This window comes from Pollicipes pollicipes, unplaced genomic scaffold, assembly GCF_011947565.3.
Source record: "Pollicipes pollicipes isolate AB1234 unplaced genomic scaffold, Ppol_2.1 Scaffold_1600;HRSCAF=1878_pilon_pilon_pilon, whole genome shotgun sequence".
NCBI classification, from domain to species: domain Eukaryota; kingdom Metazoa; phylum Arthropoda; class Thecostraca; order Pollicipedomorpha; family Pollicipedidae; genus Pollicipes; species Pollicipes pollicipes.
Window position 1 is genome coordinate 7,614,940 of NW_023595962.1, and position 18,251 is coordinate 7,633,190.

General features: G+C 62.9%; 1 protein-coding gene across 1 annotated transcript in view; it reads right to left on the reverse strand.

The window, feature by feature from the left end:
• LOC119093337 (actin cytoskeleton-regulatory complex protein pan1) overlaps positions 1-18,251 on the reverse strand; it is a 40,122-nt gene that overhangs the window by 6,880 nt on the left and 14,991 nt on the right. The window contains exon 7 of the mRNA XM_037216288.1: positions 4,637-4,744. Coding sequence (XP_037072183.1) covers positions 4,637-4,744 — 108 coding nt within the window. The remainder of the gene's footprint in view (positions 1-4,636; positions 4,745-18,251) is intronic.

Genomic DNA, 18,251 nt, shown 5'->3' on the forward strand with positions numbered 1-18,251 from the left:
TACGCCACCTTGCGCGCTTCTTAGATGTGCGGGGAGGGAGCGTAGTCGTCATAGTGTAGTGTAGTCGTCGTAGTGTCTCAGCCGTCACAGTTAATAGTGACATCATCAAAGCAGCAAATCATCCATACATATCAATCAGAGAAATGCGCTGAGCGTTCAGCCAGTGATCCCGATGGATTTTCTGCGAGTAGAACAGAATGGCAGACTTCGCGGATGTTCGGGTCGTTTTAAGCTACTTTCCGCTACATTAAACAGGGTACGAGATCTGTGATTCTTCTGACAGGTGGTGACAGTGGCTTCAGCTTACGTAAAGACGGATTTGTGCCGCGAAGAAAACTGAGAAACACTTCAGAACTAAAATATGCATCAAATGTAACTACGAAACACACTTTGACACCCGGCCTTAAAACCCCGCTGGCAAACGGGCACCCAAGCCCAAAAGTGACACATTTCCGTAAATCACGAACTCAATAAACGCGAGCCTTCCACTAAATACCATGCATCACGCCAAACATAGCGTTGAATCACTGAAACGGGGCGGTGAATCATTCAAACGTGCCGGTGAATCATTCACGCGCCGCCGGCCGTGGCTGGCCGCCGATTCCTGCAATATTCACCGACGCCGGCGGGCACAGCCCAGGGATTCGCCCCGCTACACTGGCGCGGACGGCGGCCGCTCGGCAACGGGTCTCCAGCCGGGTCACGCCCACTTCAGTGCTGGGGGCGGGGTAGGAGGGGGGGGGGGGGGGCAAGGCGCTCCGCGCGCCCCCGCTGCCAGGAAGCAAGGATGGTGTTACCAAGTAGAGGAGCACCAACCGTCTGGAACCTAGCGCTTCGTGCTCTCCCACTGTGAGGAAGCAAGGATGGTGCTATCAAGTGGAGGAGCACCGACCGGCTGGAACCGAGTGCTTCGTGCGCTTCTGCTGCGAGGAAGCAAGGATGGTGTTACCAAGTGGAGGAGCACCGACAGGCTGGAACCGAGCGCTTCGTGCTCTCCCACTGCGAGGAAGCAAGGACGGTGTTACCAAGTGGAGGAGCACCGACCGGCTGGAACCGAGGACGCCTCGACCTTCCCAAATGATCCCATCCGACACAGGGATGCCTTTTTCCTGCCCCCAGCGCGACCACTGTGTCCATAATTCAGCGCCACCGTTGGTGTAATGCGTCGTTCAGGTTCAGTGGTTCAGCGCGTTAAAACCGCAAACGTGCCATGGAGACCGAAATCACCGGAAAAATGAGACCGAAAAGCCCGAAGGAGACCCAGATCAGCGAAGAATGTAATCGACCCATGGATAGGAGTCCAAAACTACAAGGGCTCAAAACTGAGAGAGCAGGAAATCGTCCGTAAATATGAATACAGGCAACCCAAATCTTGATTTTGACACACTGACGTGATTCAGGGCACCTTGCAACGTTCACAGCTATTCAAACCCCCAAAATAGCTGCAGCGCTTTCACCACAATGTCCGTTGTAAGCGCCGCGTTCAATAAACGGCCGAATCCGACCACCCTAGCGGCGACGGCGGCGGCGGCAGCGGCCCTGGCAACATACGGCAAACAGGGGCGACCCAGCCCGGCCCGAGGGAGCGACCCAGCGACTCAGCTCCACACCGGGTGACCCGCACACCGCCGCCCCGACAACGGCCGCTGGCGGCCGGGCGGAGCGGGGTGCGGTGGAGCCGGGCGGCGCGGCGGTGGAGCGGGGCGCGGTAGAGACGGGCGGTGCGGCGGCGGAGCAGGGTGGTGGAGCCGGGCGGCAGCGGTGGAGCGGGGCGCGGTAGAGACGGGCGGTGCGGCGGCGGAGCAGGGTGGTGAAGCCGGGCGGCGCGGCGGTGGAGCGGGGTGCGGTGGAGCCGGGCGACGCGGCGGTGGAGCGGGGCGCAGCGGAGCCGAACGGCGCGGCGGTGGAGCGGGGCGCGGTAGAGACGGGCGGTGCGGCGGCGGAGCGGGGTGGTGGAGCCGGGCGGCGCAGCGGCAGAGCGGGGTGTGGTGGAGCCAGGCGGCGCGGCGGTGGAGCGGCCCGGGCTGGCTGTGTACAACGTGCCGCCACACTGAGGGCGTGTTTGTTCGGCCGGTGTCTGTCCCGGGGGAGCCCTGAAGTGAGCCTCGCGCAGCGGGCGCTGCCGGCCGTTTCGCTGCGCCGGCAAAAGGTCCGATAGCTCCCCGAGGTATTTTGCGCTTACGGTGTGCGGAAATGTGCCGACATTGCCGCTGGGTGGTATGTGTATGCTAATGAAGATAGGGGGCACAGACGTAATTGACGAATAATAAGCATAGGTGCATGGACACACGCTGTTCGCGAGGCAGATTCTAGCTAGTTGTGCTACTATGCTGGGCCATGCTACCAACATACATACACGCACAATGCAAACATACACAAACAATACAAACATACGCAAACGGATCATGTGGACCGGGTGCCGTGCTCGCCGCTTCGGACCGCTCTTTCCCACGCACCGGCGGCGCGACGCCGGCGTCATCACGCCGGCGTGGCGTGAGTCCGGAGATCGAGTGATCACTGAGCATGGCGTGACCGGGCGGACTCCGCACGCGGTCGTCACGCCACGACAAACGAGCGCCGCCCCCTCCGCTCGCGTGGCGCCGCACGCGGCTCACGCCTCCGTGTTGCCTCTCACTGGACCTGTTGACGCCACCCACCGCTGCCGTCACGAACTCGCCATACACTCACCAACTCGTCACGAACTCGCCACGTAGAGGGCGGAAGCGGAGGTGGGGCGGCTTTTTTGGTAGGGACGAGGGGGGGGGGGGGGGGCGGGAGGAAGATAAATTGAACAGCTCGGGCCTTCTCGTGCCCGGATATCGCCGTCCGATCGCGGCGGAAGACACCAACACGGAGCCGGTGGCAAGCGCCGTCCTCGCTCTTGAGTCACGTGGTTTACCACCAGCACGGGGACGGGTGACCGGTCGGATACGCACGCTCGGGCGGGGAAGGGGAGGGGTAACCTGATCCTTCGGAGGTGTCAAAAGGTAGACAGCTGAGGCGCCAAAGGCAGGTGAACAACTATGAGAACTAATTTGATCCTTCGGAGGTGTCAAAAGGTAGATAGCTGAGGCGCCAAAGGCTGGCGATCAACTATGAGAACTAATTTGATCCTTCGGAGGTGTCAAAAGGTAGACAGCTGAGGCGCCGAAGGCTGGTGAACAACTATGAGAACTAATTTGCGTGGAATTCTTACATCTAAATAAGTTCTCCCTAATTAATAACCTCAAATAATAAACTAACTAATTCTCCTAAAGGACAGGTAAGAAATCCGTAAACGCCTGCGACCAACAAATGCGGAATGAGCGTCAAACACTACCCCTTAACAAGTTTTCAGTAAAAAAGTGTTTGGATTTGTCCTTGGTATCATCTGAATAACCGATCCCAGTGCCAATGGCCAACCCCAAACTGTACTCTAATTTCAGTTATCTAACCGTCTACGCGACTCACCCATATCTGTATAACTTCGTCTAAAACGCCGTTGCATTAGCTAAAAGGCTTCCCCACAAATTGCCCTCGCTTGATGCAACAATGGCTTGCAACAATGGCCCGACTTTAACCGGGCACAGACCAGCGTCCCTAAAATATGTATCTTGTCTTTTGCATAAGATCGGTTATTAATTTGTCTACAGCAGCAAAAGTTGGCGCCAACATGCTGTACCACTCGGATATTAGTTGGGATAAAAAACGTAGATGGTGGGTAACGTAATGGTAAAAGCTCGTAAAAACGTAAAAACGTAGGTAAAAAAACGTACGTATGCCTAAAAATGTAAAACGTAAAACAGATAGTCAAAACGTAAAAACGTAGGTCAAGTCGATGCTCAGTCCAACAGGACTGAGCAAAAAACAAACCCAAGCATGTGCTGGACCACCAAGTCCACGACACCACTAAGGACCACGGAGTCCACGGCAGAGTGGAAACGCTTCCTGGGCGGTGACCGTGGCTCTGAACCGGAAGATCCCGGCGCAGACTCCGGGAGTCATCGGCGGCTTTTGATCCGAACTAGCCCCTCCCCCCCCCCCTCTCCCCACCGAGCCTCACCACTCCACAGAGCCTTCCTCTTCCCCTCTTGCCGCTCTCCCAGACCTGTCCGTCCTCCCCCGGTGAACTCCCTGGTTCCCTCTCCCGCCCGTCAGCCGCCGGTCTTCGCGACGCTCTTACCCTCTCCCCCCGTCGATCGTGATCCGGCGTTTTTCTCGACGCTCTCCCACGCCACCATGACCCAACGTTCCTCTCGATACTCTCCGCCCGCTCTCCTTCCGCCGTGACCCATCGTTCTCTGCCGTCCACGCCCTTCTCCACTGCCACCCACCGTTCTCCTCACCCCGTCTCCCTACCCTGTCTCAGCCGTCACCTACCGTTCTGCTGGGCCCCTCTCCCTAACACGCCTCAGCCGTCACCTACCGTTTTGCTGGGACCCTCTACCTAACGCGTCTCAGCCGTCACCTAGTGTTCTGCTGGGCCCCCCTACGTAACCCGTCTCAGCCGTCACCTGCCGTTCTTCTGGGCCCCCCCTACCTTACCCGTCTCAGCCGTCATCTACCACTCTGCTGGGCCCCTCTACGTAACCCGTCTCAGCCGTCACCTGCCGTTCTCCTCGCCCTTTTTCCCTACCCTGTCTCAGCCGTCACCTACCGTTCTTCTGGGCCCGCTCTGCGAACATGACGGCGTGCTGCAGGAGCCGCCGCTGCTCCTCGCGGTGTTTCTTCTCCAGCGCCCGCACCACGGTCTGGCGGCGCTTCTCTGCAACAGGACATGCCGGTCAGATGGGGTGAGGTCGGGGGGAGGGGGAGGGGGGGGGCGTCGACGAAACAGCGACGCTTATATAGCGCTGCTGATCATTTTAACGTTGCAACATTGTTGTACCATTGCCACAGAAGAGCGACTGACATACGCAATATAATGCATATACATATACATATATATATATATATATATATATATATATATATATATATATATAATGCATAATAAGGCATAACAAATAATGCAATATTTCCTTTGAATATGCGGAAATGCGTTTCAATCGTCCGCGTCTACCGGCTGCCGGTGTTGGCGAATCGTTTGCAATTGAACTCCGGCATGACAGCTGACATTTAGGTGGCACAGCGGCATTCATTCAAGACGCGGAGTTAAACGGAAAGCGGCTCTGAACTTTCCTTGAATGATAGCTAACACGGGCAGCCTGGTGCAATTATAAACGACGGGGTCGATGCACGTCTACGTCGTGAAAACACGCGCAACCGGTCTGGGCCAGCCAAACGGGGGTCCGGCGGGGGCCCGGCACCTCTGACAGTGCGGCAGACCGCGGCCGGCCCTCAGACACCAGTCTGGGCCAGGTGATGGGGGCCCGGCACCTCTGACACTGGAGCAGGCTGCTGCCGGCCCTCAGATACCAGTCTGGACCAGCTGATGGGGGGCCGGCACCTCTGACAGTGCGGCAGACTACGGTCGGCTGTCAGCCACCCCACCCTCATCCGCCCGCAGCAAAACAGCATGTGGAACGCCGACAAAACGCAGCAAAATCCTATGCCATGGCCATATACAATCCTCTCCCACCTGCTCGCTTGAAATTATGGATAGTTTAGGCCTCACATAACATGCTAAGGATCGTTGGATGTGTTCCGGTCGCGTAAACCAAGCACCGCGAACGCAGTCCAACAGACATTATTTCCCCTGGCTTTCTATCCAGCCATGACTGCAGACATTGTCGTCATGCCTCACGCCATCACCCAGCCACTCAGCGAGCTCGCCGCTCCAGGACCCCTCACCAGACGACCGTTTCGTGCCCGTCCAGCCTCCTTCCGACAGCCATAAATCTATTCACATTCCTGACCGCCTGGCGAGTGCCGCTGCAGACCCGCCGCCGGCCTGCAGCCCAGCCCGATCGACCGCCGGAGTCGGCACCCGCGCCCGGCGCCTCCAGCCGCGTCCACCTAACGTGGCGTGCCCCGACACAAAGCTGTCGTACCAAGGGGAGGCGCAGCCCGGCGGCGCGGGGTTCGGGCCGCCGGACAGGTCGCGGCGGCGCGGTACCAAGCAGTGCGATGACAGCAGCTCGCGCCAAAGGTCAGAGGTCGCCGCCAGGTCACCGGAAGCGGCGCTAATCGCGGCGCGGCCCGGGAGGCACGGTGCGGTGACCAAACGGCGCCATCGCAGGCCGCACAGTCGCAGGCGTCGCCTTTGAAGAGGCGCAGGTCACGCAAAGGTCGCGCGACGCCGCCGGCAGCCGAGGGGCAAACTTTGCCGTCTGCGGCCCGCCCCTCGCGGAGTTCAGGGTCGGAGACTGGCTAATGGAGGGGCGCGTCCCAGGCTGATGGAGCGCGGTGATGGTGGTGACAGGGTTAGAGACACGGGGAGGAGCAGACACACGCCAGACGCCCGGCCAGCGCTGGTCACGGGGAGGGATGTGCAGGGGGTACAAGTCAGTCAAACCGGACAGCCATACGGGTCAGGGGTCAGACTGGATGCCTCCACAGGTCAGGGGTCAGACCGGACACCTCTACAGGTCAGGGTCAGACCGGACACCTCTTCAGGCCAGGGGTCAGACCGGACACCTCTACAGGTCAGGGTCAGACCGGACACCTCTACAGGTCAGGGTCAGACCGCACACCTCTTCAGGTCAGGGTCAGACCGGACACCTCTACAGGCCAGGGGTCAGACCGGACACCTCTACAGGTCAGGGTCAGACCGGACACCTCTACAGGTCAGGGTCAGACCGCACACCTCTTCAGGTCAGGGTCAGACCGGACACCTCTACAGGTCAGGGTGAGACCGGACACCTCTACAGGCCAGGGTCAGACCGGACACCTCTACAGGTCAGGGTCAGACCGGACACCTCTCCAGGTCAGGGTCAGACCGGACACCTCTACAGGTCAGGGTGAGACCGGACACCTCTACAGGTCAGGGTGAGACCGGACACCTCTACAGGCCAGGGTCAGACCGGACACCTCTACAGGTCGGAGGACGAGGCGGACGTCGGAGCCGCGCCCCCAAATCGACCGGGCTGCGCCAGCGGCGGCCGCCGCTCCAGTCGGATCGACCGCCCTGGCAGTCCGCCGGAGTCGCCTGTCCGGAGCGGCGACCGGCTCCGCTCCTGGCTCGGCCCCGCCAGGTCAGGTCAGGGCAGGACCGGTCAGGGCAGGTCGGGCAGGGCAGAGCAGAACAGGACAAGGCAGGTTAGGTCAGGTCAGGTCAAGGGCAGGTCAGGGCAGGGCAAGTGGTGGCGAGGCGGGCCTGCACGACCGCGGGCGCTGGTGACCAGTGCGGCCGCTTCGGGTGGTGACTCGCGGTGGCGTCAGTGATCAGTGACTGGTGAGGGAGGCGCGGTGGCGGCAGGTGCACCGCCGTCCGCGCGAGCTCACCGACCTCACGCCAGCACAGACTCAGCACCGCGGCGTCAGAGACCAGACCCGACGGCGCCACACCCGCCTCTAGAGGGCGCCGCCCGGCGGCCGGGCCCGATGTCCGCGACCGGCGCCGCCCGCCGGCGCTGAGGACGCCATGAGGACCGCGCGGCATCCGGGTCCGCCGCCGCCGCTGCTGCTGGCGCTGGCGGTGCTGCTGGCGGCGGCCGGCGCCCTGCGGCTCCCAGGGCCGGCCGAGGAGGCGTCCCCGGCCGAGGACGCGGAGGGCAGCGGCGGCCGGCCGATCTGGGACGACGACGAGGACGGCCGGCCGTCCTCGGAGGACGACGGCCGAATGTCGGACGCCGCGCGCTTCCGGGACGAGCTGATCTGGGACGCCGAGCGCCAGCTGGAGAGGGCGCGCGCCGCCGCGGCCGGCGAGGCGGCCAAGGCGGCGGCCTCGACGCCCGTCGGCAGAGCGAGCAACGACTCCGCCGCCGTCCTCGGCGCCAGGGACGACCTGTACTTCCAGGAGGCTGACACCGCCGTCGCTACGACGACAGCCCCCGCCCAGAGCGTCTCCCGGGCGCATGAGGGGAGCTCCCCCACGGCCGCCCCTGTCTCAGACGGCCAGGCGCCTGCGGAGAGCAGCGGCGTCGTTCCGGCGGCGGAGCGGGTCTCCGGCGCCGGCGACACGACGGCGAACGCCACGGAGGCCGCCGCCGCCGCCGCCGACGCCGCCGGGGGCCGGGCGGTCGGCGCGTCGGCAGAGCCGACGGCGCGCGACGCGGCCACGAGCGGGTCGCAGGCGCCTCTGTCCGGGGCAGCCGGGAACACATCGGAGGTGAGCGCCGCTGCCGCCGATGCGACGGCCGACAGCGAGACGATGAAGGCCTCAGACGGCGGGGCGGCTCTGGCCGGGGGGAAGGTGGCCGGGAATGCAGACGACTCAGGAGGAGCATCACGCCGCTCTCACGGCGCGCGAGCCGAAAATGTATCTGAAGCGCTGTTGATGAACACAACACTTACAGCCGTCAACAGCTCTAAAGCAGGTATGGAACCGTCTGATATAGCAGCTGTGAATGTGTCTGGAATCCCATTCACCCACACGATGCTCAGTTTTGCCGATAACAGTTCAGAAGAGACAAAATCGGAGAGTGAAGCGGGCAGCAGCGCCGGCCGGGACTTTGACAAAGTCCAAGGAAGTATGGCAATCGCTCAGACGAACGAAACGGAAACAACAACGATATCAAAGTCCAGCGGGGACGAAGTACAAACAACCAGAGTAGACACGAGCGAACTTCCAGCCGAGGCGGCAAATATCAACTCGACGGACTTCAGCGATAACGTGACGTCATCCAATGACAATGCGCCCACATCGGCATCGCCCCAAAACCCAGTTAATTTGACCGTCGAGGAGACGACTGCCTTCGGCGCTCCAGTCCAGGAGGCGTCCACCCTGACCCCAGGCGACAGGACAGCCGTCAGCGCCTCCACTCCGCCCGTCACGGTGCGCCCACCGCTGCCCTCTCCCGGCGCGCTGCGCCTCCACCACGCGAAAGCCGCCTACGACCCCGCCGCGGTCTCCTCCAAGGGGCCAGCTCTCTCCGCGGGCAGCCGGGACCTGCCGGCAGCGGCGTCCGTGGCGCAGGTCCCCCCCGGCGAGCCGGCCTGCCTGCGCCAGTGTCGCGCCCTGCTGGCCGGCCTGCGCCTGCGCGTCCAGCCGCCGCGCCTGCTGGTGGCCGCCGGCGCCAACATCAGCCTGCAGTGCGAGCTGCGCGCGCGGCCCGGCCTGCTGGCCGACCTCGGCTGGACGCTGCGCCGCGGCCCGGCCGCAGCCTGCCAGCTCACGCCCGGCCCGTGGCTCGGCCAGGCCGACCGAGGCGCCGCCGGCCTCCGGCCCTGCACGGGCTTCGGCGACGCGGCGCAGATCTACTACGTCAACCAGACGCTGACCGAGTCCAGGTGGGTCAGGGGAGGTGAGGTGATCAGGTCAGATCAGGGGGAGGTGAGGGATGGGGGGGGGGTCAGGGGGATGTGAGGAATGGGGGGTGGGTGGGTCAGGGGAGGTGAGGACTGGGGATGGGGAGAGGTGAGGGATGGGGGGGGGGGTTCAGGGGAGGTGAGGAATGGGGATCGGGAAAGGCGAGGGATGCAGTCGGACGCGGGACGGGGGAAGCCGCATCCGCCGCTATACAAAGCTCCCTCACAACACGACGCGACTTACCCGCTTGTGAAGACAGAGGAGAGGCTTCGACCCATCCGATCGCGAAAGCTTATACGGGTCGGCAGATGATCACACCGGCCCAAATGCTTCCGCGTGGACACACCTTTATCCAGAAACGTCCATTTGAGCGCGACTGAAAATGACCGTCGCTATCGACGCACCCCTCAGTGCGGAAACCTAACTCACTAACTCACCCGCGTGGGCTCACTAACACTCCCCACGCATCCCTCCCATCTCATCACAAGCCCAAGCGTGTCGCGTTCCGTCGCCACCCCACCGCTAACGCGGCGGCCTCTTTCCAGACTGGCCATCCCGCACACGAGCGCCACACTGGGCGGCCACTACAAGTGCACGGCCCGCGTGCGCTGCTGTCCGGAGGGCGGCGGGCGCCCGCTGGTGCGCTCGCTCTCCACCTACATCCAGGTGTACGGGCGCGAGTCGCGCGGCGGCGGCTGGGCCAGGGGCGCCGCCGCGCTGCTCTGCCTGCTCGCCGCGCTGCCGGCGGCGGCGGCGCTGCGCCGATGGCGGCGGCGGAAGCGCGCCGCCGCGCCGCCGCCGCCGCCGCCGCACTGCCGCTACCAGCCCGTCACCGTGCTGCGGCTGGCGCAGAGCGACACCGGAGCGGCGGCGGCGACGCCGGCGGAGGAGGCCCGGAGGCCGCCGGCCGCGAGCGACAGCGGCGAGGGAGGTGCCGCCGGGGACAAGGCCGAACAGGCGGAGGAGGAGGAGGAGGCGGAGGAGGAGACGGCGGTGACGGCGGCGCTGCTGGCAGGCTTGCCAGAGACGAACATCGTACGCACGCACGCGCCGCGGCCCGCGCACATTCGCACCAACCCGCTGGCGTCGCCGCAGTTCGAGATCCCGCTGACGCCGCCAGAGGCGCTGCAGTCGCCGCCGCGGCCGGCAGGCGGCCTCTTCTGGCGCCTGGGCGCCGCCGTTCGCCAGTGACGTCACCAAGCTAGCAGCGATGACGTCACCCGGTCCAGAAGCTACGTTGCGAGGGCCGGAGAGAGCCCAGCCAAACTGGGGCTCGGGCCCCGAGAAGTGGCCCAGGTCACTCGAAGCTGTGGGGTCCCCGCCACCAGGAGGGGGTACCGCACCCCAGCCGGCGGAGGCAGAGGCGCTCCGCCCTGAGCTCCCACCAGAAGCTCCCGATTCGCGCCGCAGACAGGCGCCGCCCGCGCGTCCGTTACTAAGGTGACACCGCGCGGACGGACCGTCCCGCGACTGCGGCCGCCACCGAGAGCGAAGACGCGACCGGGCTCCACCGGCGTGGTGATGTACAGTTCGACCGAGCGTCGTTCAATTCTCCCAAGGAGAAGACATTAAATGGCGTCCGATGGAGACGCGGCGCTGCGGGGACATCGCGCCGCGTGACGCAAACTCCAGGCGACGGGCGCCCGCGCGGGGGCGACAGGCTGACGCGCGCCGAGAGCGGCGGGCGAGTGTGAGCGTGGCGCGGGCGACGGCCGAGACTTCGAGTCGGCCGACGGGTCAGCTCCCGAGCGGCCGCCCGCTGCTGACCGCTGACATTAAAAGCGTACGTGCTGTGAAATACGGAGGCTGGAAGCCGTGTTTTGGGAAATTCGCCTTAACGGCGCAGCGAGCGTGAGGACAGCCGCCGTCCGGCGCGAGCAGGCGCCGCTCGAACCCCTGTCGCGGGAGGACATCAGGGTGAGGAGTGTCGTGTGTGGTGTCCTGTCGTGGGAGGACACTAGGGCGAGGAATGTCCTGTCGTGGGAGGACACCAGGCTGAGGAGCATCGTGTAAGGCGTCCTGCCGTGGGAGGACACCAGGGTTAGGAGTGTCCTGTCGCGCGAGGACACCAGGGCGAGGAGTCGTGAGCGGAGTGCGCACGTGCCGCGAGCACACAGGCCACGGGAGCCTGCGTCCGCGTCCGCTCCAACGTTAATTGCTGTCCGTGATCCATTTTCCACTTCCGCCGTTTTTCGCCGCCGCTGGCCTGGCCTGCGCGCCCTCTCTCACTTGGCCCCGCGGCCGTCGATCACAGCATGATCTCTCTGCTCCACCGTTTGCCGCTGGCCCGTGCCATTGCCTCCGCCGCCACGTGCTGCAATACAAATACTAGATTCCACCCCGAAATCAAAATAAAAGACGAGTTTCAAATACATGACACCCTCGAAAGTCGCATCTTCTCAAAGTCGGACGAAAGAAAATGCCAAGGGAACAACGAAGCCGCAGACTGATCTCCCGAGTCACCTTGAACAGGCTGTCGCGCCTGCGTGCGCAGGCTTCACGCCAGTCAGCCAGGTCACACCAGCCCGCCTTCGCCAGCTCTTCCCGGGCGTTGGCGAGCCAGACTCTCGCCATCGACCGCCCGCCAATGTCGTCAGACTGCAGCGAGCCGTCCGAACGTCCCTCCATCGCTAACCAGACCGCGAACGGAGCGCGTCTGCTCACTTCAGGCAATCTTCTGTCGCCCCGTCGATCTGGCGACACTGGGAGGTCGGGGGGGGGGGGGGGGGGGTCGCGCTGTGACGGCACTGATTGATTGATTGACAAATTGATTAGCTGGTTACGGGACTAGTTGCGCCGGTGACGCACTGTCGGCGTTGGCCGGACCAGCACCGGAGGCTGCCGAAGCTGTCGGAGCGGTCCTTTGTCGCCGCGCTGCTGCTGAGAGGCGGTGTACCGGGAGCAAGCCGCTCTTCTGTCGCGTACACTCTAACCCCGCCGCTGCTGCTGAGAGGCGGTGTACCGGGAGCAAGCCCCTCTTCTGTCGCGTACACTCTCACCCCGCCGCTGCTGCTGAGAAGGGATGTACCGGGAGCAAGCCGCTCTTCTGTCGCGTACACTATAACCCCGCCGCTGCTGCTGAGAAGGGATGTACTGGGAGCAAGCCGCTCTTCTGTCGCGTACACTCTAACCCCGCCGCTGCTGCTGAGAAGGGATGTACTGGGAGCAAGCCCCTCTTCTGTCGCGTACACTCTCACCCCGCCGCTGCTGCTGAGAAGGGATGTACTGGGAGCAAGCCCCTCTTCTGTCGCGTACACTCTCACCCCGCCGCTGCTGCTGAGAAGGGATGTACTGGGAGCAAGCCGCTCTTCTGTCGCGTACACTCTCAACCCGCCGCTGCTGCTGAAAAGGGATGTACTGGGAGCAAATCCCTTTTCCGTCGCGTACACTCTCACCCCGCCGCTGCTACTGAGAGGAGATGTACTGCGAGCAAGCCGCTCTTCTGTCGCGTACACTCTCGCCCCGCCGCTGCTGCTGAGAAGGGATGTACAAGGAGCACGCCCCTCTTCTGCCGCATACACTCTCACCCGGAGTTCGTGTAGCCGAACTCCACCGCTGCCGACGCGGAGTTCGGCTCAATGAGAGGCGTCACCACCACAGAAGGCAGCGAGATGTGACGTGGCGCCTAAGGACGTGACGCTTCAGGACGTGACGTGACTCTACGGACGCGACGTGACGCTTACGGGCGATACGTGGCGTACACGTGATGTGATGGTGCTGAATGCATGGCGATGACATCTGACGCGGCATGCCGCGGCGCAATACGACTACACATGCCGCATGCCATGGTGTGACACGACACACGCATGTGACACGAATTGTCGTGCCACGACACGGCATGGCGTAAGACATGTCAAACATGTCATGACGTGACAAACCTCGTGGCGTGACGCACGCAGCGCAATCAAACATGGCACAGCGTAACACGTGGCACAATGCCAAGTTACGCCACATCCCATACCGCGTCACGTGGTCTGACGAAGTGACGTGACATGTGAGTGACATAACGTGACGGGTTCCTTTCCAGAGTGTCGCCGGGTGTTGACTTCTAGCCGGACCGTGCGTGCGTGATGCGTGACACGTGACGTGTCTAACCACGCCCAGAATACGGCGGCGCTGGCCGGGCTCCAGGTCTGGCCGGGCTTCAGACGCAGCGCCACACGAGCGCGCCCGCGGACCGGCGGCGCTGGGGCTCTGAAGTCTGGCCGGGCTTCAGACGCAGCGCCCCACGAGCGCGCCCGCGGACCGGTCGCGCTGGGGATGACGGGGCTGAATGTACGACGCCGGCTGTCCCTCTCCACGCCGCGAAGGCGCCGCTGGAGTTTAAGGGCGTGAGGAAATGTCATCCAGCGGTAGTACCGTTGAGGGATTGGTAAGCGAGGGCAAGAATTCTGCAAGCCCGCTTCCCTCCTTCCGCAAATCGCTGGAGGAGAACACGTACGTGTTCTGCGATGGCACAACAGCTTCCACGGGCAATCCGTGATCCTGCCGCCCCAGAGATAAACGCTTCAAACAGATCGTGTTGTACCGGACAACCACAGGACACAGCAGACGCTCCTTCGAAGCGAGTCCGCTTCCAGGGCTAGCTGTCGGAGCCAGCCGCGCATCTGGCTGCCTGACGACCCGCGAGAGCCATACCAGGCCGTCTGCCCACTTCCGGACGAGCCAAAAGCAGGCCCACCGGCAAAAGGCCAGGCAGCGGCGCCGACGGAAGCAGACCTATAAGGTCGCGGAGCACCCCCCTGAGCCCGCACGCAATTATAACGGATCGCACAAACAGCTCCCATGTGGGAGTCGACCCAGACCTGGAGGCGTTTGAGTTGGTCGTCCGACGAGGCCCGTCAGCGAAGAGCCAGCTGGCTGCATTTGCCCAAAGCGCCCCTGAATTAAACATGAACAGGACGGGACTGCAGGCAAAACTGTTGCCAGTCCGCCCCAGCGGAGCAAATTGCGTGGTATCATCTAGTCAAGTCGTTCCTTAATGATGTAGAGGCACTTTCTTGATTCACCGGTGCCCAGGTGCCAAGACCAGGGGGCCGTTTTCCTGCTGGAGCCATTGTCAGACGCAGTGGTTTCAGGCATACGTCTTATTCTACTGGCATCCTGAGATACATGCACTCCACGTGCTATGTCGTAGCGGTAGCGAGCATTAATACCTTCAACTGCTAGCTGGCCCAAAGCTTACCGTAAGTTGCCTCTATATTTGGATCCTAGGACGGCTGAGCCGTTCAAGACAACCACGCAATCAACCTTTCATCACAAAGCGCCCAGCACACTGGAAACGCCCAGCACGACGGACGGTGTGATGAGCTGACCTCGTGACCTCACCACAGGCGGCCCACTCATCAAACGCTTGTCAGACAGGCGCCGCGCGCCTGTCACGGCGGCCTCGCCCCGGGCGGCAGGCGCCGGGTCCGGCGGCGCCTGCGGGCCTGCGAGGGCTCGCGGCGGCGACGGCCGGGGCGTGGCGCACCACCCGCCCGTTCCGAGCTGAGCCGACACCGGACGGCGTGCAAACAACATCAGCTCGGCTCGAACGAGCGCGCCGCGGCCGCTGTGGTGATGGCAGAACCGCGGCGATGGCGGCGAGAGAGCGCGAGGGGCCGCCGTCACGTCCGCACCCGGGTGCTCAACGATAGTTTGTGTCCGTAGCCGTGGCTGTTCCTGTGGCTGTTTAGCCATGTATGTGGCTGTGTTTGTGTCTGTCGGCGGCTGGGCCTATTCCTCTCTGTGGCTGTCTTTGTATCTGTTGTGGCTGTGGCTGTTACTGCAGTTGCGTGTCTGTGGCTGTTTCCGTATCTGTCTGATCTGTATCTGCCTGCGGCCGTGTCCGCGGCTGTATTAGTGCCCGTGTCCGCGGCAATGTCCGCCGCCGTGTCCGCGGCCGCGCAGTGCCCCGCCGCGCCGTCTGCGACACCCCCTATTTGGGACGCTAGCCGTGGCCACGACATTGTTTACGTCTGCGACGTCTCCCCTACCGCGACTTTGCCTGTGGCTGTGTCCACACCTGTGCGCCTGGTGCCAGCAGAGGTCGTGTCCAGGCAGGTGTCTGGCGTCCGTCTGTAACAGTGTCTATTGTTGTCGGCGGTTTTGTTCCTGCGTTTGCATGCGAGTATGTCCGGTTTTTGTCTGCGTTAATGGCTGCATCGATGTATTCGCGCCGAAAGCCATCACGCGGGCATTGCGCAGGCATCAACGAATGCCGTAATTTTCATGCGAAAGCCCTTCACTCGCAAATCGCGCTTTGGCCTCGGCATGGTGCACCACCAACTCTTTCATTAAATCTCAGGGCAAAAGCCCTTCAGCCGACTCTCCACTAATGTGACAAGGCTCGCTCTATTCCGCTTCACCCTCCGACGCCGACCCGCCACGGTCGTCGCCATGGCAACGGCGTCGGCGGCGATGGCCCCAGCCGTTCCAGCCAATCAGCGAGCGGCAGCATCGGCCAAGGTTAAATCCTCTGACAAGGAGGCCTCGAAGGTTCGAAGAATTTACTAGCCATCCGTAATCGATAGTCTCGTTATGTAGGCCCGACATGTCAGCCGTTATCTGCGGAGGGCCAAGTAGAAGTTAGTACATTAGTGCGGCACTTCGCTCCCAACGCTTCGCCGCCGTCTCAACTCATATCCCTGCCCAAGTAATGCAGAAATAGCTCCGTTCGCCCGCGCAAGAATAAGAACGTCAATTGACGTGGTACGCCCGCTCGCTTTCCATGCTGAACTGGAACAGCACGCGCCCAACAGCTCGTGAAAGGCGAGACAAGGCGAAACAAAAGATCGACAGCATCGACATCAGACTCCCGCAGACATACGGGCAAAGCTCTCCATCGCGGTGACACCACCAAGCATGACGACAAAAGCTGCAGTGCATTCGCACCAGTGTAGCAGTAGCGACAGAGACATACCACTGCATCGTGTAGCAGCACCGGCGCAGAAGCCTGGTGTAACAGGACCTAAGCAACGTAGCGGTGAACCTAACCAGAACCTAGCGGTGCCCGTCTCAGCACCGAGCCCCTGAAGAGAGCTGCACCAACTGCCCTGCAGCATCAGCAGCATCATCATCATAAGCGCGCTGACCCGCGGGCGGAACTATGGGTTCATCAGCCCAGGCACAGCAGCGTGCGTGCAGCAGCGCCGGCGCAGCTCCATCGGCGCATTCGTCCCAGTGCAACAGCATCAGTCTGCCAGTATCTGTGTATGCCAGTCTGAGCAAAGCAGCAACAAAGGAGCGACGGGTGGGCGGCAGACGGCAGGCGGCAGGCGGCAGGCGGCAGGCGGCTGGCGGCGGGCGGCAGGCGGCAGGCGGCAGGCGGCTGGCGGCAGGCGGCAGGCGGCAGGCGGCGAGCGGCGAGCGGCGAGCGGCGAGCGGCGAGCGGCGAGCGGCGAGCGGCGAGCGGCGGGCGGCGGGCGGCGGGTGGAGGCCGGCGGGTGGCGGCCGGCCACCGCTGGTCAATACACCGGGCCAACTCCCGTCGAGGCGGCGACTAAAGCGCCGGCGGCGGGCTCCACAGGGCGGGCCACGGTCCGCGCTGATCCGGCCCCCGCTATGCCACGCACGCCACGAACCGACTGGTCAACAGGAGCCAGCAGCGCCGAGGCCGTGGACACTCCCACGCCACAGATGCAATGTGTCACACGAATCTGGTGAGCTGCTGTTGGTTTGACCTGGAAAGCCTTTCTTCGTATTGTATTTGGTATGCACCATGTGAGGCTGCTTGGCCAGATTGAAAATATCAAACACGATCCCCTTCTAACCCACCGCAGCACGCGACACCAGCTTCTGGCCCCACAGGACGGTAACACACCCAGCCTTTCCACGTGCCGGTAAGTGGAAGCTACTTTGATTATTGGCTGGACGAGTGGGTCACGTGAACTCGCCTCCAAGACCGGGCCAGGCGCGAGGCTGACCCCGTTCTGGAGGTTCAGCGGCACGGCAGTCCGGCGCCGGGTCACGCACACCGCCGGGGGTCAATCCAAGCCACCGGGGCGGACCGGCGCCACCGTACCCGAGAAGGTCAACACGCGGCGCGTCCTGGTATGGGTCGGCGGCACGTGTAACACCGGATCAGACTAGCCCACTCAGCTGCCGCGGCAGCACGTGTAACACCGGATCAGACTAGCCCACCCAGCGGCCGCGGCAGCACGTGTAACACCAGGTGGGACTGGCCCGTCCGGAGGCCGCGGCGGCACGTGTAACACCGGGTGGGACTGGCCCGTCCGGAGGCCGCGGCAGCACGTGTAACACCAGGTGGGACTGGCCCGTCCGGAGGCCGCGGCGGCACGTGTAACACCGGGTGGGACTGGCCCGTCCGGAGGCCGCGGCGGCACGTGTAACACCGGGTGGGACTGGCCCGTCCGGAGGCCGCGGCGGCACGTGTAACACCGGGTGGGACTGGCCCACCCTGCAGCCGCGGCGGCACGTGTAACACCGGATCAGACTAGCCCACTCAGCTGCCGCCAGGCCTGGTGGATAGTCTCTGACCGCTCCATCAATTGTGCAGTGTTACACTGCAGCTGGCGGGATTCCAACGGCGTGCGTGAGGGGTGGCGATGCTAACGACCCGGCGCCAGATTTAGACAGAAGAATGCCGCCACCGGCTTTAATGTTCCTGATTTTAGCATCGGTTTCAAATTGCACTTGGTGTTTCAGGAATGCCCCAGGGTTTACTGTCACACATTGTCATAAATTACCTGGAACAGAGGAAACAAAAAAAGCTTACAGCAAGCCTGAACACTGCTTTCTATTGTACTTTGCTTAACCGGTCGTTTATGACGTCACGTGACTTTAAACCGATGGGGGACGGTCACCATTGTTGCACTGGAAAGCATAAACCTAGCCCTAGGCAACGCAGACACAAAGCGTTGGTAGCTAATCCAACAAAACTCGCTGATCACTTGTGGAAGGGGACAGACCAGTGAAT